General features: G+C 41.7%; 1 protein-coding gene across 1 annotated transcript in view; it reads left to right on the forward strand.

The window, feature by feature from the left end:
• The window catches only part of znf318 (zinc finger protein 318), a 57,261-nt gene extending 39,407 nt beyond the window's left edge, over positions 1-17,854 (forward strand). Inside the window, exons 4-9 of the mRNA XM_068028208.1 lie at positions 5,090-5,189; positions 6,041-6,288; positions 6,741-6,932; positions 8,602-8,701; positions 9,759-9,877; positions 14,071-17,854. Of these exons, the coding sequence (XP_067884309.1) occupies positions 5,090-5,189; positions 6,041-6,288; positions 6,741-6,932; positions 8,602-8,701; positions 9,759-9,877; positions 14,071-17,247 (3,936 nt within the window). The 3' untranslated portion in view covers positions 17,248-17,854. The remainder of the gene's footprint in view (positions 1-5,089; positions 5,190-6,040; positions 6,289-6,740; positions 6,933-8,601; positions 8,702-9,758; positions 9,878-14,070) is intronic.
• The last annotated feature ends 4,174 nt before the right edge of the window (positions 17,855-22,028 follow it).

The raw sequence follows: 22,028 nt of genomic DNA on the forward strand, positions 1-22,028 counted from the left end.
CAGGATAATGGAACCTGGGCTCCACTTGGCAGATTTAGAACCATCAGACTCCACCATCTGCCTCCATCTCATTGGCAGCCTCATTTGTACCCTCACGCACTCATCCTCTTGATTGCCAATTGAGTGAGTGCACAGAACTATGGCAGATGGAGTTTAATGTAGGTAAATGTGAGGTTATCCGCTTTGGACCCAAGAAAGGTAAATCAGAATAATTTGCAAATGATATGAGGACTGCAAAAGAGGTATGAGATTGGAGAGTCCAAGTACCCGTCATTTAGAACTACTGGAAAAATACAAAAAGCAATCAAAAAAGGCAAATGAAATGTCAGTCTTTATCCTAACGGGACTGGAAGACAAAGGTAAGGAAGTGATGCTTTGGTTGTATAGTGTCTTGGTCAGATCCCGTCTGGAGTACAGAGTTCAGTTTTTGCACTTCACCTCAGGAGGATATATTGGCCTTGGCGGGAGTGCAGTGCCGATTCACCAGAATAATACTGGGGCTTAGAAAGTTAAATTATGAAGATAGGTTGCATAAACTTGGGTTGTATTCCTCAAGCATAGAAGATTGAGGGGTAATTTGATCAAGGTATTTAAAATGTTAAAAGGATTTAATGGGGTTGGTATGAATAAATAATTTAACTTGGTTAGGTAATCAAGACAAAGGACGTAATCAGAACTAAGACATTAGGAAGCACTTTGTCCACACACAGGATAGGAGAATTCTGGAACTCTTTCCCCCAAAAGACCATGGATGCTGGGTCATTCGGAACTTTCAAGACTGAGACTTGTGACTAAGGTCAGAAAATGTTGTCAGGCGAAAAGTAGCAGAATGGATAGCAACCTGGCTACAAAACGGAGAACAGTAGGGATTAAGGATAGCTCCTCAAACTAGTAAAAGGTGAGAAGTGGTGGTCCATAGGGATCAGTGCTGGGAACACTGTTCACAATTTACATGTATGATTTGGACTCTGGAATCAAGTAAAAGTTCTAAATTTGCAGAAGACACCAGATTGGGTGTATAGTTGATACTGCAACAAAGCAAAAAGGCATTAACAAACTTGTGTGATTGGCAAATTAATTTCAATATCGATAAATGTGAAGTGCATTTTGGTAAGAAGAATAAGGAGTTCGTCTACTGCTTGGAAAATAATCGAAATGGAATAGAGGAGCAGAGGAATCTAGGGGTACAAATACACAAAGGACTAAAATTAATGATGCAGGTTAATAAGGCTGTTTTTTTGTTTAATAAATAACCCAGGCACTGGGTTTTATTTCTAACGGGATAGAATTAAAATGCAGCGACGTTAGGTTAAACTTGTAAAGAACCTTGGTTAGACTACACTCGAACGGTGCACAATTCTGGTCGTCTTATTATAAAAATGTTATATAGGCAGTGGAGAAGGTGCAAACAATGATTCACAAGTCTGATACCAGAACTGAGGATATATTATCAAAAAAGACTGAAAAGGCTGACTCTTTTCTCTAGAAAAGAGAAGGGTCAGGGGTGACCTGATAGAGGTCATTAAGAGTATGAAAGGATGTGATTGGACAGATGCAGAGAAAATATTTCCACTGACAGGGAGTCCAGAAGTCGAGTTCATAATTATTACTCCATAAATTGAATGGGAAGTTCAGGAGAAACTTCTTTACCCAAAGAGTGATTAAGACTATGGAACTCACTCCCAAGGAGCAGTTGAAGTAAATAGCATGGATGCGTTTAATAAGCTAGAAAGCAGGCGCTTGGGAATGCCACCACCTGCAAGTTCCTCTCCAAGCCACACACCATCCTGACTTGGAAATATATCGCCATTCTTTCACTGTCGCTAGGTGAAAATCCTGGAACTCCCTCCCTGATAGCGCTGTGGGAGTACCCACACCACATGGGCTGCAGCGGTTCAAGAAGGTGGCTCACCACCACCACCTCAAAGACAATTAGGGATGCTGACCTTGTCAGCGACACTCGCAGCCCATGAACAAATCAAAAAAAGCAGCATGTTTATGCCATGTATAGTGTTGAAAAAGCCAAAAATGAATTTGAAGGAAATCTGGGCATTTCAGAGGCTTAGTGTTCAATATGTGTGTCCAATGCAAAACAGCAATCAACAAAGACTGTTAAGCCATATAGCCAGAACAGCAGACGACAAAATACATGAACAGTATGCAGTTTTTAAAGTGAATGCACTCCATCTTCAAATATGCTCAAATCTCCAAAACAATGTGGACGCAGTTTACTCATTCTGAACATAGGTTCGTCATATAACCTGCTCAGTGACGCTCAGTTCAGGTTCCGCCAAGGCCACTCAAGTCCTGACCTCATTACGGCCTTTGGACAAACATGGACAAAAGAGTTAAACTCCAGAGGTGAGGTGTGAGTGACTGCCCTTGACATCAAGGCAGCATTTGACCAAGTATGGCATCAAGGAGCCCAAGCAAAACTGGAGTCAATGGGAATCGGGGGGAAAGCTCTCCATTGGTTGAGTTGTACCTAGTACAAAGGGAAATGGTTGTGGTTGTTGGACGTCAATCATCTCAGTCCCAGGACATCTCTGCAGGAGTTCCTCGAGGTAGTGTCCTGGGCCCAACCATCTTCAGCTGCTTCATCAATGATCTTCCCTCCATCATAAGGTCAGAATTGGGGATGTTCGCTGCTGATTGTGCAATGTTCACCATTCGCAAGTCCTCAGATACTGAAGCAGCCTGTATTCAGATGCAGCAAGACCTGGACAACATCCAGAATTGGACTGATTAGTGACAAGTAACAATCGTGCCACACAAGTGCAATGATCATCTCAAACAAGAGAGAATCTAACCGTCTCCCCTTGACATTCAATGGCATTACCATCGCTGAATCCCCCACCATCAACTTCCTGGGGGTTACTATTGACCAGAAACTGAACTGAACTGTGGCTAGAAGAGCAGGTCAGAGGCCAGGAATTCTGTGGCGAGTAACTCACCTCCTGACTGCCTAATGCCTGTCCACCATCGACAAGGCACAAGTCAGGAGCGTGCCTGGTTCGGTGCCGCTCCAACAACACTCAAGAAGCTTGACACCATCGAGGACAAAGCAGCCTGCTTGATTGGCACCCCATTCACTCCCTCCACCACTGACGCACAGTTGCAGCAGTGTGTCCCATCTACAAAATGCACTGCGGCAACTTCCCAAGACACCTTCGACAGCATCTTCCAAACCAGCGACCTCTACCACCTGGAAGGACAAGGGCAGCAAATGTATGGAAACACCACCACCTGCAAGTTCCCCTCCCAAGTCTCTCACCATCCTGACTTGGAACTATATTGTTGTTCCTTGACTGTTGCTGGGTCAAAATCCTGGAACTCCCTTCCTAACAGCACTATGGGTGTACCTACACCCCAAAGACTGCAGCGGTTCAAGAAGGCAGCTTACCAGCACCTTCTGAAGGGATGGGCAATAAATGTTAGCCTATCCAGTGACACCTACATCCCGTGAATGAATTAAAAAAAAAAACTCAAGCTAAGCATCTGACATTAAGCTGTTCTGACTTTTAAAACAGACAGCTTCTTATTGCTCAGAACAGACTGCACTCTACGAGTCCAAGAGGCTTTTCGGAACTGCCTGCACCTTTTAACTCCAAATGCTGGCTTCTCCCCAGTGTCAGCATTAAAATGAATCAAGTCGCCCATTATGCAAATGATGGGAAGACAGCTGGGCTATCAGTTGTTCCAAGAAGTGAACTTCTCTCAATATGCTGAGATGTTTGAGATTCTACATAATCATTCTCCATTTAAACAGATAATTAACACTTAAAATCCTCATGGGAACCAGCCTAGTTTGTTACTGAGAAACAAGTTGCTGAATCGAGCAATGCAAAATCATAATTTAAGGAACCAAATAAGGGGATTGCAGTCAGAATCCTTTCAAAGTGTTTTAGTTTGTTGCATTCCGAAATGCTTTACTGTTGTGGCTTTGGTCTTCGGACCCTCATGAGCTACTCCCTTAACTCCTGTATTACTCAACAAATAATTTCATTGGGTTAAAGGATTGTACATTTACTACTACTATGAAAGCAGTAGACTGTTCCCAGTTACATCTGTACCCCATTTCCCACCAATGTACAGTATGGGACGCATATATTGCACTTTGCCTGTTGTGATTTAGTGCCTTGCCTATTTGCATCGCATCTATATGTTAATGCTGAATGTGGTTTGTTCCATGGCATTGCTAACGCTGCTTTATAATGACAGTATTTGTCATGTAGGGGGAATGTTAAAGGCGCACAGATTTACAGTGGCTAAGCCAGGTTTCATTTTTATTAACATGGAATTTTTACTGGTGCTTTTGTAATTGCATTCCACAAATCTGTCTTTATGTATGTATTGTTTATCTGTGTATTTCATTATTTTTCCTTAGCATTTTAGCAGTGATACTGCACAGCAAGATAATGTGCACAGTTTGGTCTAGATATGATGGCTACCAATACTGGGGAGGGGGAATAGGATGTAGATGTACCTGGGAACAGCCCACTGTTTTAGTAGCTGTAGAGTTCATCCTGGCCACTTACAGCACTAAGTGCGGAGCGGACCTGCTAATATTTGGCAGCATGAGGAGTTCTTTGATCTGTCATCATTGTTGAATGTGAAGATTGGCTCTCTGGAAGATTGCTCTTGTCCGAAGAGATGAATGGAGCATGAACCTGACCATACTCAGTGGAGTGAGATCATGTGTGGCAGCACTGTTTTGTCACTTTCTCAGGGTTAGAAAAATAGAAAATTTGTGACCGAAGAAACCATTCAGCCTCTGATCTCTATATGGTGCCGTGGACATGGTGTGTAAATGTGTATCTCATTTTTTATCTTTCATCTCTGCCTCCTTTCTCATTCCTTCTGTCTCTCTCCCTCTCTTTCTTCACTTCTTTACCCCACCCACTGATGTAGTCTTGCTTTTAATACTGGATCTAAAAGTGAAAGTCCTCACCCAGTTTTTCACTTTTATATTTCTTATTAAACAATTACATTTCTTGGACTGAAGTTTAGTAGCCATGTGATTGAGTTAGTTTGGATGCTCTATGTGCTTGTAACTATTCAATGTAAACACTATATTCATTCCTTTCAGGTTCTGGAAGAGAAAGGGAAACTCCTTAAGGAGAAAGAAGCTCGGCAGAAACGCCTGGAGTATCTTGGAAATGAGCTGCAGAAGCTTCGAAAACAACAAGGTAGAAATTGGCAGCGGACTGCCACAGGTTATGTTGATGTGCTAAACAGTTTTGCTTGTTTTGATACAGAAGTGGTTATAAATGTTTATTTCTGCCATCCTTTTATTGGCTAGCTGCTTTGAAACAACCACCCTCTCCTTTAAATGCCCATTCTGCAAAATAGTTGTGGTTGGCCACTGTTTCTTTCTGCCTATGTACCAATGGTCTTCCTTCTTTACTGTGGGATTTGTTTACTTTGTAGTTTATTTTAAAAAAAGCAACTTTTGCGTTTCCGTGGACTTCGAGTGCCAGTAGTAGCCACTGTTGCAGGCTGCTGAGCTGGGTGCCCTACTTTAGAAGGGGAGCTAAACCATTTGTTGCTTACTGTGTTGTGAATACATCGTGTTAACTAGGTAAGGATCACTGCAAACATCAGTTTACTTCTTCCAAGACTTTTACATTGGAGACATTGGGGTTAGGGGGAGAAAAACAGCCCAAAGACAACTGGCCAGGATATTGACTAGGTGGGATCTGTACTGCCCACTAACGGAGGCAGATGGAACCTCAGAATACTCAGGACAGAGCCTCTTCCAAAGCAGTCATTCCTGCTGTAGTTTACAAATCTGTGTTTCAGCCCCTCCCCTCCCGGTGGAGCTTGAACCCACAAACTTAAGATCCATGGAACACCAATTGTTTCCAAACTTGTGCTGCAACTTTGTTGGCCTGCGCTCTCCTTGGTCAATGGAGGAAACAAGAAACTGAAAAACCAGTGAATTCACTGCTGGGGGTGTACTCGAGAGTTGCGCATTAAATGAGGTGATAACTTTTTAAACTAAATCTTCACCTCTCCCTTCCGCCTTTAACGTGCAAAGGGGAATTGCTAAGAAAGAAACGTCGTGAGAAGGATGGACACAAGGACCCTCTTCTGGTTGAAAATGGCAAGCTACAGGAAGACATTGTGCGCCAGATGTCGTTAGTTCGCCAGCAGGTTGAGGAGGCGGTTAAAAAGCTAACCGAGTTGGAGAAAGTGGCTCAAATTTTGGGGGTTGTGATTCAAGATAAAAGTTTAAAACCTTCCGACAAATGCAAAGATGATATCTTGGAAAAGGTGCTGCTAAAGGTAGTGACTTTTGAAACACTTATTGAAAAAATACTTGTCAAACTACACTGAAAACGTTGACCCATATCAAGGGTGTTATGATATAATTGTGACCATATTTTGTTTTAATTGAAAAATTGCACTTTTGTTTACATTTTTATTTTATTGCATTTGGCTTCATCTCCTGCAGCAGACATTTCTGTTTGCTCATTGAATGGAAAGGGCACCTACTCTTGGGTCTCTTGACAAAGGTTCTTGAGCCTCTGCCTATAAGAGGCTTCCTGGCCTCCTCTTCCCACACCCATTTGTTTAAATATATAGGACTCAACTGCAATTCCAGCAGTTCTGGTACAAGGCCAGAAGGCACATGATCATATCATGACAACCTTTTTAAGGAGTTAGCATGAATTTGCACTTGTTTGACCCTTAAATTTGGCCACTGTATATGACCATCTCTGTGGGTCTTAATACAGGAGATTTCAACAAGAAAAGGATCTTTGGAGGAGTCGGATACTAAAACACAGAAGCAATTTGAGAACGTCCCTGAATCTGGGGATGTGTGCGAATATTATGATGCAGGAAACCACTGGTGCAAAAACTGCAACACCATTTGTGGGACACTCTTCGACTTTTTCACTCACATGCATAATAAACGACACAGGCAGGTGCGTATACTTAGTGTTTTGATACTTCTCTTTCACAAAAGAATTTTATTTGAAAAGTCGCACTACGTGTTCTGCAAACTAAGTAGCACAGTGGCATTTGTATCATGGACAGAGTTATCATTTATTTGGAAACTGAATTAAAGAAGCTAAATAAAAGGAAAAGTAATACAATTTGAAATAGAGAAGTTTTGAGTTTATCGTATTTGAGTCAAAACGGGGAAACTCGGAAGGTAAAACAGTTGGACCCCGAAACACAAATAAATCTTTAAAATTTCCCACCAAAACTGAAAAGTCAACAACAGAAAGTACAATCCTGGAAACTTTTTTAAAATCATGAATCTTTTTAATTACTCAATATTTGGGAAGGTGCATAATGAACTCGAATAATTAACTTTTGTGCAAATTTAGATGCGATGCTGCAAAAATGTATTGAACAATAGACAGGTAATGGGATCCCGTGACATTTAGATGTCACTAAGATATATAGTTGATAGAAAAGAAAATTCAGCATCAACTTGATCACAGTTATTTCCTGAATGCATGAAAGTAGCTCTTGGAGTAATGAGAGAAGATGAGGACCAAAGAAAACATTGAGTTTTAAATACCAGTATGTGTGAGGTGGTATACCTCGTGCGTTATTAATGAGGGATAGATTTAAAATTAGGAATAAAAGATCAAAAAAAAAAGTCATGGCAGAATTAGCGACTGAAGGAGACTTGAATTCAGTTTTGCAACCGATGAAATGTCCCAAAACTGAAGAATCAAATGGAAAACTATGCTGGAATTTAATAAATGAAAGCTCCTGAATATTTTATATAAATTCTGGAAATTCATTCTTTTTTAACAAACCTCCATTTCCCCCAAGTATCATAGTTAAGTTTTAACTTGAATTTTTATCCAGTATGTTTCTAAACTGGTGTCCAAATTGATGAGCTTTATATTTCATAGTTATTGTGCTTTTCTCTAATGGAAATGAAGGGGGAGGAAAAAGAAACACCAAAGTAAAATTTGGTATTAAAGGGAAGGGAAAAAATTTGACTTGTTTTATTTCAGAAAATCTTAGGACTCGAAACTGCTGTACAGACATTACAAACACACATTGGGTTCCTATGCCATCCCTTTACCTCTTTCTTTAAGAGGTCTAATTTCAAACCTTTCATATGCAAAGTTAGCTTGTGTAAAATTGCGCACTTGACTGTTTCTACACTGGAACCTCCAGTCCAGTGTCTTGGAACAGTGGACGGCTCTTGGATTTTCGGAGATTTGCAAGCCAGCTTGCAGTTCATTTCCTAACTTAGTGCAAGTTGGTTACCAGCTGCAAATACGTGATGACTACACACCCTTTCTGTGTAGCTAACACTCAACATGCAATAAATGAAAGGTGATATGAAACTCAAAATTCTATGTAGAAAATGTCTTTTCACACTATAATACAGCTTTCTCTCCATTTAAAGCAGTTTTCGAGGGAAAAGTGGTCTTTTCCATTCTAACTTTTTTTAATGTTCTCCACAGCAAGTTACGTGCACAAACTACAGTGTGAAAAAAGCATTTGATACACACCTGTAATGTACTATTGTGCTGTAACAAATTGTATTTCCTGATATCTACCTGTTGTACTCTATAAATTAATGTACAAATGCACCATGTGCCTCTGTCACTATGCAACTAGACACTGGATCCTTATGATAGACCATGGTCTGCAAAGATGCCAAGTGAAGACAAAAATGACTCCGTTAAGCGAACTGATAAAATAACACTGCCAGCAAAAGGTGGGTTTGTGTTTTATTTCATTTTGCAATCTGTTCTGCATGTTTTGCTATAGGAGCTCTAGGAAGAGGAATGAGCTTTATATTTCATAGTTATTGTGCTTTTCTCATGCGGAAATGAAGGGGGAGGAAAAAGAAACACCAAAGTTAAACTTAGTATTAAAGGGAAGGGAATTGAGCTCGATTTTATAATTCATCTGCATATTTGTATATCCAATTCCTTTGCGTGCCCTTGACGGTGAGATTAGATTAGATTAGAGATACAGCACTGAAACAGGCCCTTCGGCCCACCGAGTCTGTGCCGACCATCAACCACCCATTTATACTAATCCTACACTAATCCCATATTCCTATCACATCCTCACCTGTCCCTATATTTCCCTACCACCTACCTATACTAGGGACAATTTATAATGGCCAATTTACCTACCAACCTGCGAGTCTTTTGGCTGTGGGAGTAAACCCACGCAGACACAGGGAGAACTTGCAAACTTCACACAGGCAGTACCCAGAATTGAACCCGGGTCGCTGGAGCTGTGAGGCTGCGGTGCTAACCACTGTGCCGCCCTGCACTGCGCCACTGTGCTGCCCTGTGAGGTATGATGGTTAGTTATGCTTGGGGGATGTGAACCTTATACAACTCTGCAGTCATTGCCCTTTTATTTCTTCCTGTTCTTGCTCAAAATTACTGCTACAGCACGGCTGTATGAAGGGGTCCATCTGTGTATGGGAAAATTTCATAGTTAAGGTAGCCTAGTTTGAGTGATGACCAGAGTTTATCCACCGAGTATTTGAGCTATATAGATGCAGAGGTATCAGAAAACCATGAATGCCTATGAAGTGTGTTCTAATTCATTGCCTTTTGGAAAAGCAGAGTGGAAATCAAAACAGAAGTGCTTTAATCAGGGTGGTATCTTGTAGATATGTATAGCTAGAATAAAGTCACATTGCAGCTGAATATGTTAAAAGTCTGGGCATGGTGTTCTGGGGCACTCATTATATTGAATCTTTTCAGTATTTTATCTCATTTTCTGACTCTATACATCTGTCCTTGTCTCAGGTTCAGAATTTCTGATGCCAGTCACTGGATTTTACTGCCAACTCTGTGAGAAGTTCTACGGAGATCAGATCTGTGCTGAAGATCATGTCAAATCACATGGTCACAATGATAAGTATAAGGTTAGGAAGAACGCAGATTATAAAGCATTTCCAGAACAGATAGCAACCTGGGAATGTAGTGCACTGGAGTTACTGGTGCATTAGTTATGTGTACCAGCTACTTAACGCACATACTGTGTGGGGCAGATATGCACTGCTTGAACCTGTCATCTCTATGGCACGCAATGATGTCTCCATGTTGTAATTTCTACATTACAACAGTGACCACACTTCAAAAGTAATACATGAACATTAAAGAACTTTGAGATGCCCTGAGGCTGTGAAAGGCGCTCTAGAATTGCAAGTTTTGTTTTAATAGAGTGCCTTATTTCAAGAAATTATTTTTTTTTGCAGATTAGATGCAATGGGGATAGGCACTTGCATTTTATGTGAAGCATCTCTTTGTTTCAGTTAAAAGAAATAAGTCCTGAAGCATTCCAGGAGATGCTGATACCTGTGTTCAAAGTACACAATGATCCGGGAGCAGGTGTATCTCTGTAAAAAGTCTGTGATGCCTTTTCCAGCCATTAAAGCTGTTCTGTTGTCTGATACAAAAACAGTTTTAGTGTCGGAAAGGTTTCAGTAACTGAATATATGGTGGAGTATCCTTAGTATTGATATAATGTCTTTTTATGTGGAATGAAATTCCACTGAGGCAAAAATAGCTACTTTTGACCAGTCTTGACTTTATGGATCAACTAGCATACAGAACAGCTTGAGCTGCAGTCAAGGGGCACCAACACCTTCTCGCAATACATGTCTAAGCACGGGGCTTTCTGTGTCCCTTCTTGGCTCTGCTGCGGTTTGAATATAAATAAAACATACATTCCCATTTAGTAGGTTTTGAAGGACCATTAATAAATGGAAACCTGTGGTAATCATCTTGAAAAGAATAAGTTCATTTGCGATAGTCAGCACGGTTTTGTGAAAGGTAGGTCGTGCCTCACAAACCTTATTGAGTTTTTCGAGAAGGTGACCAAACAGGTGGATGAGGGTAAAGCCGTGGATGTGGTGTATATGGATTTCAGTAAGGCGTTTGATAAGGTTCCCCACGGTAAGCTATTGCAGAAAATACGCAAGTATGGGGTTGAAGGTGATTTAGAGCTTTGGATCAGAAATTGGCTAGCTGAAAGAAGACAGAGGGTGGTGGTTGATGGCAAATGTTCATCCTGGAGTTTAGTTACTAGTGGTGTACCGCAAGGTTCTGTTTTGGGGCCACTGCTGTTTGTCATTTTTATAAACGACCTGGATGAGGGTGTAGAAGGGTGGGTTAGTAAATTTGCGGATGACACGAAGGTCGGTGGAGTTGTGGATAGTGTCGAAGGGTGTTGTAGGGTACAGAGGGACATAGATAGGCTGCAGAGCTGGGCTGAGAGATGGCAAATGGAGTTTAATGCGGAGAAGTGTGAGGTGATTCACTTTGGAAGGAGTAACAGCAATGCAGAGTACTGGGCTAATGGGAAGATTCTTGGTAGTGTAGATGAGCAGAGAGATCTTGGTATCCAGGTACATAAATCCCTGAAAGTTGCTACCCAGGTTAATAGGGCTGTTAAGAAGGCATATGGTGTGTTAGCCTTTATTAGTAGGGGGATCGAGTTTCAGAGCCACGGGGTCATGATGCAGCTGTACAAAACTCTGGTGAAGCCGCACCTGGAGTATTGCGTGCAGTTCTGGTCACCGCATTATAGGAAGGATGTCGAAGCTTTGGAAAGGGTGCAGAGGAGATTTACTAGGATGTTGCCTGGTATGGAAGGAAGGTCTTACGAGGAAAGGCTGAGGGACTTGGGGTTGTTTTCGTTAGAGAGAAGGAGGAGGAGAGGTGACTTAATAGAGACATACAAGATAATCAGAGGGTTAGATAGGGTGGATAGTGAGAGTCTTTTTCCTCGGATGAGGATGGCAAACACGAGGGGACATAGCTTTAAGTTGAGGGGTGAAAGATATAGGACAGATGTCAGAGGTAGTTTCTTTACGCAGAGAGTAGTAGGGGCGTGGAACGCCCTGCCTGCAACAGTAGTAGACTCGCCAACTTTAAGGGCATTTAAGTGGTCATTGGATAGACATATGGATGTAAATGGAATAGTGTAGGTCAGATGATCGGCGCAACATCGAGGGCCGAAGGGCCTGTCCTGCGCTGTAATATTCTAAAAAAAAAATTCATTGCAAAATAAAATGGTGTAGCATAAGCATAACCCTATTCATATGTAGATATTTTTCAGTCTTTTCCTGCTCAATGCTGCAAACCTGAAATACAAAATAAATCCAGCATGATCTTTGAGTAATGTCAGTAGTGACTTGGGTGTAATCTTCACTGCTGAAAGCTACCGCCTTCATTACTAGCAGAACAAGCATGTAAGATGGGGAACTCTGAATTCTTCAATTTGATATTTTTCACAAGTATTTAAGAAAGATGTTTGTCATGTCAGTAGTTTCCTTCCTATCGTGTGTTAGTAAAAGAGTAATTTTTAGTAGCTCAGGTACTATATGGAGGAATGTACCTATTGAAGATGATGAGACTTCTGGATGTGCAAAAACTTAACTTCAGAAGTTGTCTCTTGTCAGGAATGCCTGTACACTGTTTATTGTAACAGAGTGTGGTGCTTGTGATGTGCTTTGTTTTCCTTGACTAAATGTTTCATTTCGGCATGGCATGTCTTTGAGGCACAGTGTCTCATGTAACATGCATTTGTGTTTTCTTTATATTTAAAAGTGTTTTGCTCATGTAACGCAAAGCATCCACCCTACACGCGTGTGTATGATACCATGCACATTAATGGTCAAATTGCGTTCACTTCACCCAACTGAGCACAGCTACCACTGCTGGGTCTCCAGTCACAAAAGAAAGGCCAGGCCTGTACTGGAGCTTGAGAACAGTTCAGTGGTTAAAAGCAGTCTGTTTTGTTGGACTGAGCTGTACAGACCAAGAACTTCTCAAATTTAATCCTTGGTGCTTTATTTCTTATATTTCAGATCTTGGTAGATGTGGGGGGGAGGGGGGATGCTTATGTATCTAATGTGAGGACTGGATTTGCCATGGGTGCGATTTTTCTCTTTCCCTTTTTCATCCCTTCATTCCCTTACATTCCCCTAATGGTCAACGGGCTCACTGATATTCGTGTCTGGACTTTGATGTGAAGAGTCGTATTCTGCTGGAGGGTTGCTGTTGCCTGTGGACTCCTGCCACAGCATGTGTTTGCCCCCAGGAAAAGAAGGTGGCTTCAGATATCATGTCCAAGTTTGAAAGGGAGGAGGGAGACAGACTGAAAGTGATAAAGAGCTTTCAAAATCAATTTGCTGAAGACCTGATATAACCCTGTTTTATCCAGTGCTATTCCTGTATCTTTCTCCTTTTCCCGTACTTTGCCTGTATCCTTTTTCCTGCTTCATGTATCCACCCCAACTGCCCCCCCCCCCCCACCCCCATCTCCATGCTGAGCCTCTGTCTTCCTGTCTTGCTATCCTGCTGCTGAACTTGCATCCTCAACTGCCCCATGCTGAGCCTGTATCCTTACAAACTGCTGTAAGCTGGGCCTGCATTCTTTCTTTCCCATGGTGAGCCTGTACCTCCCAAACCCATGACTTCTACTATATAGGACACGGGGAGCAGGCGCATGGAAAAATCACCACCTTCAAGTTCCCCGCCAAGTCATGCAAAATTCTGACTTGGAAATATATTGCCGTTCGTTGATCACTGCTGGGTCAAAATCCCAGAACTCCCCTCCTTAACAGCATTATGGGAGTACCTTCACCACGTGGACTGCATTGGTTGAAGAAGATGGCTCACCACTGCCTTTTCGAGAGCAATTGGGTTCCCTTCATGAGTTGATTTACTCATATCCTATCTCTGCCATTGTGTCCTCATAATAATGAGCTGTGATCTTTGCTCATGATTTTGTTTCCTGTGTTTTGAAATGTGGAAGGGCTGTTCAGAATTCAAATGTTCTGGGAACCAGGAAAGTATATTGTAGGATTGGAGTTGTGGTGGTTGTGGGTGGGTGGTGTTTGGTGTCGGGGGGGGGGGTTAAGTGTTCCCAAAAAATAAACTCTTTTACTCCCTTTAAGCAAGGAGAAGAATTACTGCACAGAGCTGCTGACGTTTTGTTGAGTTTTTAAGTATGAGTTGTTGAGATGTAAGTAATCTTTTCTTTGTTTTGAAACTGTAGATAGTGTATATTTTCTTAGAGTAACAACATTTCTTTCCATATTTTTGATAGGAATACTTAAATGAGAATCCTGTCTATGAACAGCGAAGAAACTTAGACCGCCAGGCTGGCTTAGTAGTCATCATGGAAACGGAGCGTCGGCGCCAGGCTGGGCTGAAAAGGAAAATAGATGAAGAGAAACGGGTTCAGAAACAGAAGAGACTGGAAGAAAGTGATGAGAGGAAGGCAAAGCTAATCAGAATGGATATGGAGGAGCGCGCAAGTGTCACTGAGCTAGAAGAGGAAAGAAGTGACCGTTCATCCTCCCGCAAAATGGAGCCCAGTAGCAAGCCTGGTATAAAACTGTTGCTGAAAAAGGACGAGGTTGAAGACAAGAAAGATGAGGAACAAGGCTCATCATTTGGGAAATTCAGCTGGAAGAAAGAGGAGGAGAAAAGCAGCACAGTGGGAGCCAAGGAGGAAAATGGTGAGGGCGGCAAAGAGAAAGACGATGGCAAGGGGCAGGCAGGAAAGTCTGCATCCAAGACTATTGAAATCAAACTCTCGGGAAAGACACTCATTGCTCATACAAGCCCATGGGTACCATTCACTTCAGTGAGTACCACCACACAGGCAAAAATCCGTCCTAATCTTCCTGTAGCTAACATGCCACTGAGGAAAGCTAGTGGGTCATCTTTGAATAAGCCAGCGCCTTTGGATACATTCCTCTCCATTCGGTCTTCAGGGGCTTCCAACAAACCACTGCCTGTAGTTAAGGCTGGAGTGTTGTTAGCTCCTGAAGTGATCTCCAGGGCCTTTGGTGGAGAGGAAGTGACTTTGAAGGGAAGTATTCTGGATGTACCTAGAGAGCCAGATCCTTTGGCTGAAGAACCAGCCCCTGGAGTCTCTGAGTGTGAGCAAACCATATTGGCTGTTCCTGTCCGACCACCACCACCACCGCCACCTGTGTCTCTCAGTGACTCCAGCAAGAAAACTGAGAAACCCAAAACCTGTCTGGCTGCTGCTAATGCTAAAGATTTGTATGGTATTTACTACAGTAGCTCAGGAAAGAGCCCAGCTGACAGACTTGGCAACAGTGCACAAAGTGCCAAATTGGGGCATGGTGCTCTGAAGTCAGCAGCAGGACAAGTCAAAATTGGGGATGGCAAACCCTCTGAAGAACCAGTACATTCTGAAAATACTGTCATGGTTGTTCCCAAACAAGCAGTCCCAAATAAGAGCAGTGAAACAGATGAACAAGCTGAAAGCGGGGTCATAGCTGCACAAGAAATGAGGCTATGTGGAGATTATGATTTGAGCACCTCTACAGCAGAACTGCAAACTAAAGGTGACGAGATGACTGTTGTTCAGCAAGCGAGCCCAGCTGCAAAATGGATGGATAGCACTGCAGAACAACCAGAAGAGGGTGATAGCAACTTGAGTATCCCCAATTCATCAGAAAAAGTTGAAGTGAATGCCTCTGTCTTACAAACCACTTTAGAAGAACAACAGCAGTATGATGACATAAGCATCAGTTCAGGCTTCGAGGCTAAGGATGTAAAATTGCATGCCCCCGTATTAGATAGTGCTGAACAGTCTCAACAATATATCTCCAGCACAGGTGAACAAGTGAAGGACATGGAAACTGATGCTGTTGTATCAGATAGTAGTGCAGAACAGCCTCAACAGTGTGATGATTTAAGTATTTCAAATGCACTTGAGGTTAAGGACGTAGAAATAGTTGCTCCTGTACTAGCTGGCACTGCAGAACAGCCACAGCAATGTGACAGGAATGTAAGCATCCTCACTGCAATAGAAGTTGGCGATGTTGATGGTACTCCCACACTAGATAGTGCTGTGGATGATGACCTAAACATCTCTGGTCTGGCTGAGCAGGTTAGTGATGAAGTAGGTGTCCATCCATTGGATAGTACTGCAGATCATCCTCTAGAACAATGTGATACTGTTTTAAGCTTGCCTACTCCTGCACAACAGATTAGGGATATGGAAATAGACACTCATGTTTTAGACAATACTGCAGATCAGCCAGAACAGTGTGATGTTGGCTTAAGCTTCTCCAAGCCAAAAGATAAGATTAAGGATGTGGAAGTAGATGCCCCTGCTTTAGACAGCACACCAGAACAGTGTGATAGCTTAAGCTTGTCCAAGCCAATAGATGAGGTTAAAGATGTGGAAGTAGATTCCCCTGCTTTACTCAGTACTGCAGATTGTGAGGAGTGTGATATTGGCTTACGTTTCTCTGAGCCAATAGATGAGGTTAAGGATATAAAAGTGGATGTTTTCATATCAGATAACACTGCAGAACAGCAGGATGATGTTGGCTTCAACATCATCAGTCCAACGAATGACGTGAGAGTTGTAGAAGGAAATACCCCAATTTTAGATTGCACTGTGGAACAACAGCACTTTGATGCATTGGAGCAGGTGAGGGTTGAAGAAATGGGTGGCCATAAAGTGGATCAAATTGGATGTAGTAAAATGAGCAGTTCACTACAGACTGATCTGTGTGATAACCATGTGATGAGTGGTCCTATCCCAGATCAGCAAGAAATAGTGTTGACTGGCTCATTGCAAATTAAACCTTGTGATACTCATGTTACAGAGGAGCAAAATGCAGATGCAAGCAGTTCACAACAAGCTGAGCAGGTTGGTGATAGTGAATTGATTGTTCCTAAGCCTGCTGAGCAGTGTAGGGAAATGAGCAGCTCACAACAGACTCGGCAGCATGACAATAGTGAGGTGAGTCTCCCTGACACAGAGCAGGATCAAGAACATGGTGAGAGCAGCTTTCCTGAACCAGAAGATCTGTCTGAGAGTGGTAGAACTGGTATTTCAGATCAAACCAGGCATAGTAGTGGTAGTCAGATTAGCACCGTCACCCCTGAAGTGCAGGCAGCAGATAGTGTAGCAAAAGCCATAGAGCAGCCTCCATTGCTTCAAAATGTGAGCACATCAGAAATGGCACAAAAAGAAAGCATCAAGCCTAGTGGCTCAAGGTCAATAGAAGCTGCTGATAGCAGCAAGGTGGGCACTCGAGAGGAATTCAAGAGCAGTGGCAGCTCGCGCACCTCTTCCAGACGAGCAGCACAGGCTGGAAAGAGTGCCTTGTGCTCACAGACCTCTGATAAAACAACTGAAAAACGTGAATCAGATGACTCCGCAAACATTCAGGCACCTGCCAAGCAACCGCGTCGCAGGAGTGCAAGAAACCTTCGGTCGGCAAAGTAACATTAGAAGAGCAAGATCTGCAGAGCAGGATGGATAAGGTGTTCATTAACATAACGAGGCGCACAAAACCCTCTGTTCTAATCTGCAGACTATGGCCTAAGCTGTCTGCCTCCCTGACTATTTTTTTTTTAAAGTTGGGATTTTTTGGGGGTGGAGAGTTTCTGTTGTATTTTTAGGCATGCATGCTGTAAAAGTTCCAGCAAAAGTTTCCAATCACTTTGTAAAGTGCTGTGTAGCATTATAATTTTTTTCTTGCATGGTGCTGCATTATGTTGTAACGGGCACCCAGGGCGCAGGCATTCCACTTTAAAAAAATATATATAATAATAAAATCGATGTTAATTAAGTGCGGGGATATTTCCAAACTACAACTTAAGCTGTTTAAAAAGACAGAAGGCTTTGTGTTGCAGCATTTATAAAGTGGGTTGAAGGAGTATATTTTCATTTTTTTAAAACACAACTATTCTTCTGTAATTGGTTGCCATTATTGTATTGGCCAGAAGAGAAATCATCTTGTCATTTATAGTAAAGCATTGGATGTTTTTTTAAGTAGTTTGTAGTTCATTCTGTTTTATTCCCAATATTGTGCATTAAACACTGTAGTCAAGCCTGTGTCTGTCTGTCTTTTGTTCCCTTGTTTCATAATTCTGCAGTGTTGTCTCCACTGAATAAATAGACTTCACCAGTGCATCTTGTCATCCTGTGAGTGGGAAGTTGGTAAGACAGAACAGAAATATGGACCAAGATTGTGATTTTCACTTTTTTTGTAAATGCTATGCTTTGTAATATTACTATGATGCAGTAACTCCTTTATTACAGCTTATAGAGCAATGCAGAACTGATGAAACAGAAACCAAGGAAGGAAGATACTGAACTCATTTCCCCTCTGCCTGAACACAATATCAAAGTATCATTGTATTGGCAATTTCTGTACAATTCTGTCTAAACAGTAATGTTAAAAAAAAACACTTTGTGAACTTGATGGATTGTAACTGAAAGTTGCTTGGACGACACTTAGTTGCGTAATTGCTATGTTGAAACGTTATAAATAAAACTACTCCAATCCATTGTAGAAGGATCTGCCTCGTCTTTGATTAGTTTACAGCTGCAGAATGTTCTGGAGTGGCCAAATAGTCTGAAGTTTGGCACACTTCAGGGCAGCACAGAGTACTGTTATTTTCATTCATTGCTCCCATTAGCTTGAAATAACAACTGGAATGGGAGTTTTGGAGAGAATTTTTAAAACTTGGAGAAAGGGCTCTTACTTGCACCTTCTGTACAGAATATTACTAATATGGTTACAATGAAACGTGTTGAGAATCCAGAAAACTTGATCTGCATTGTGCTAGAACTGAGCTGCGATCACTGTCTGTGTGATGCCAATATTGAAAGCAAAGTTAACCATAGTTATATTGTTTTCAATTTCTCGTTCTCTTTTCCTTTAGACATTTTATTTATCTCAGCTCTCCAGGGTCACCCAGCACTATTTTGTCTGACTAATGGAGTAGGCACTGTTCTCTGCGCTCTGCTATGATGTCGGTATAAACCACCCAAATTATTATGCCATCTTTCTGTGCCTCCCCTCCCCAACTCTCAGCAGGATCTTGGGTACTATATGCCTATTGCAGTTGTAAATCCTACCTTTGTTCACAATGCCACTGAAAGGTCACAGACCTGCAAGGTTAACTCTGCTTCTCTGTCCACAGATGCTGCCTGACCTGCTGAGTGTTTCCACCACTTTCTGTTTTTACTTTAATTCTGAGGTTCTGCTGTTTAATTATATATAAGTAAAATTTTGATTTTTATCTAATTGAATGGTGATGTGATTTGTGTTTAAAGGTCAGTTCTTTCATGGAAAACTAGCAGAGCTTTGATTGAGAAAATGTAATGTACAAGGGTTTTGTGCTACGGTGAAGAATGTATCATGCTAGAAACCAGACCTAGAAATGTTCTTGTAATTGACTAGAGCTTTCCTTTCTTAAGGAATTAGTTTTATCAGCAGTTTTTTTTTGGTGCTCTTTCAAAGCTGTCGCTTAGCATATGGATATAAATGACATCAAAATACTGCTTCCTCCAAATCTGGAGCCCTACACAGCAGGTATATTTTTGAGAAACCAATCGAGGTCCAAGGCCCATAGTGCATCATAAGCCTTTAGAAGAGAAAAACGATGCGAAAGTGATTCCGAGGCTTGGTGGTTGTCAGTATGTATATATCATACTGGAATGAGAGTTCTGTGTGGTCATTGGAGTGGTCATGCCATCAGGGGAAGCTTCCTTTGGCTGATGTGCATATTTTGTATTTGGATAAAGCAGGGGAAGTCTTGCAGGGTAATAATTTCATGTACCTTGTTGAAAAATATTAGATTCCTTTGGGAAGTAATAGCCCACTGTTGATATACTAGGGACAGACTTGTGCCTGGTTATGGATCTTGGATCAAAATGAAACATCCAAGGAAATTATTAATGCATTCATACAGCGGAGAAATTCTTTAGACAGTAGGCTACAAAGATATCTATGAAATCATCCTCGGTTTGACCCACTAGTCTGTCTGCTACCAAACCTAAGTAAAATTAGAGTTACATTTGTACCTGGAGGCTCCCTGGACTGTGTAGTCAATTGTGTGACGCAATTATAGACTGAGCCATGAGGGGACATTAAAATATTTTGGCAAAACCAACCAATCTGGCTAAGATGGGTTACAAAACAACAGCCGTGACTATTGGAATGTAAGTTGTACTTTCGCCTTGCCAGTCGTTTTGCCTAATCCTGCTTTACCAGTATGATGTGCATAAGATTTATAATTAATTTATCATTTTTATTACAATGTTCCTTTTGTAAATTTTCTTTCTTTCACTTGCCAATTATAAATGGCCTCAACCCAGGATGTGGATCATTGAACCTGTTAAAACGCCACATCATTATTGCAGTGACGTCAAGCAACTGTTGAGCCTATTGAAAATAGTGGGGCCTCTCAAGGTCATTCCCTCTCCAGCTGTTCATTCAGGTAAGCCAGCTGTATAAGTTATGAATTATTTTAACAGACTTTGTATATTGGCCAAGACTTCTGTTTTATTCTAGGATATGGGTATTGGAGATTTCTCATAATTGATCTTTGACTTGATGCAAAATGTTCACTTCTGCACCATGAGTTATTTCTGTTAATAAAATGTCAGATATTTTCTGTTGACCATAGTTTAATCACAATTTGTCTTTGATTTCCCATTCATTTTAAGTAGGAACGTCAAATGGTGTACATTTGCACGTGACTCCTTGGAAAAAAGGAACATACATGCGAATGAAATGTCGCCAGCTGGAAAGTGCTGCGAGACAGAAACCCCTGTACGTAAGAGTGAGCTGTAATTGGTGAATGGACTAGAGCATCTCGAGGCTTCCTGATCAAGTTAATATTTAAATGTCTGATGGGAGTAGAGCAAATGGAAGCCTCTACCCTCATTGATACAGGGGTATTCCTTCACATAAGTGACATCCAAATAGCTGTTTGAATACAGCTACTCAAACTCCCTTCAAAGGAGCTTGGTTTTGTTAAATATATTGAAGGTGATGGAAGACTCAGCAGTTAAAATTATAATTTACAAACTCTGGGTTATGCATTAAATTATAGTCGCAAATGGACGCTGTGCTACACATGTTCCAGGTCTGTGCATTCATACTTTCTGGGCAACAAACTGGAGCATGATGAGTTTCATAATCCTGTGGATCTACGCTTATACACCTTGTGCCACCACTAGAGTGGAGTGCAATCCCAATCACAACACGTGGGAGCATGATGTCTAAACACCACTTGGAACTTGGGTGGGAAAATGCCATACCATTTGGAACCTAATCCTGGAGGTCCGTGTATTGCCCATATCACTCCTTAAGGAAGTTGAGGGAAGACTGCAAACCAGCAACATCTACAGTGCTCCATAAAAGACAAGGCTCACCATTGTTCTTATAAAGCAGTTGAGGCACCTAGATCTTGCTCACTGGAGGATTCTGAACGCAAACATTATGCCATTTCCAATATCTTCATAACATGGAACTACGTTAGTACATCAAAGTACATGTCCATAAACACTACACTACAGTAAAAATGTGAGGGTGCACTGGTTAAAAAAGAAAAATTGGAATTTAAGTAACTTCTTTGGAATTTTTTTCTGTTTTATTCATTCAGTTGATGTGACTGTCACTGGTAAGTCCAGTATTTATTACCCAGCCCCAGTTGCCCTTGAGTAGATGGCGGTGGGCCAGCTTCCTGAACCATTGCAGTTCCTGTGATGAATCAATCCTTCAGAGGTGTTAAATAGGGAGTTCAGTATTTTTACCCAGCGACTATGAAGAAAGTAATATATTTCCAAGTCAGGATGGTGTGGGTCTTGGAGGTAATGGTGTTTCCATTCACTGCTGCACTTGTCCTATTAGGTGGTAGAGGTGACAGGTTTGAAAAATGCTGTTGAAGAAGCCTTAGTGAGGTGCTGCAGTACAGTTGTCCAGGTCTTGCTGCACACGAGCACAGGCTGTTTCATTATCTAAGCCTTGTGAATGGTACTGAACTTCAGCTCGCATCCCCACTTGTGACCTTATGATGGAGGGAAGGTCATTGATGAAGCAGCTATGGATGATTGGGCCTAGGACACTACCCTGAGGAATTCTGCAGTGATGATTGGCTCAGATGATCAGCATTCAACATTTGCAACTGTCTTCCTCTGTGATAGGCATGACTATACTGCTTCTTCTCTTCTTTGGCCTCCTTATCTCGAGAGACAATGGATAAGCGCCT

This window comes from Heterodontus francisci, chromosome 3 (genome assembly GCF_036365525.1).
Source record: "Heterodontus francisci isolate sHetFra1 chromosome 3, sHetFra1.hap1, whole genome shotgun sequence".
NCBI lineage: Eukaryota > Metazoa > Chordata > Chondrichthyes > Heterodontiformes > Heterodontidae > Heterodontus > Heterodontus francisci.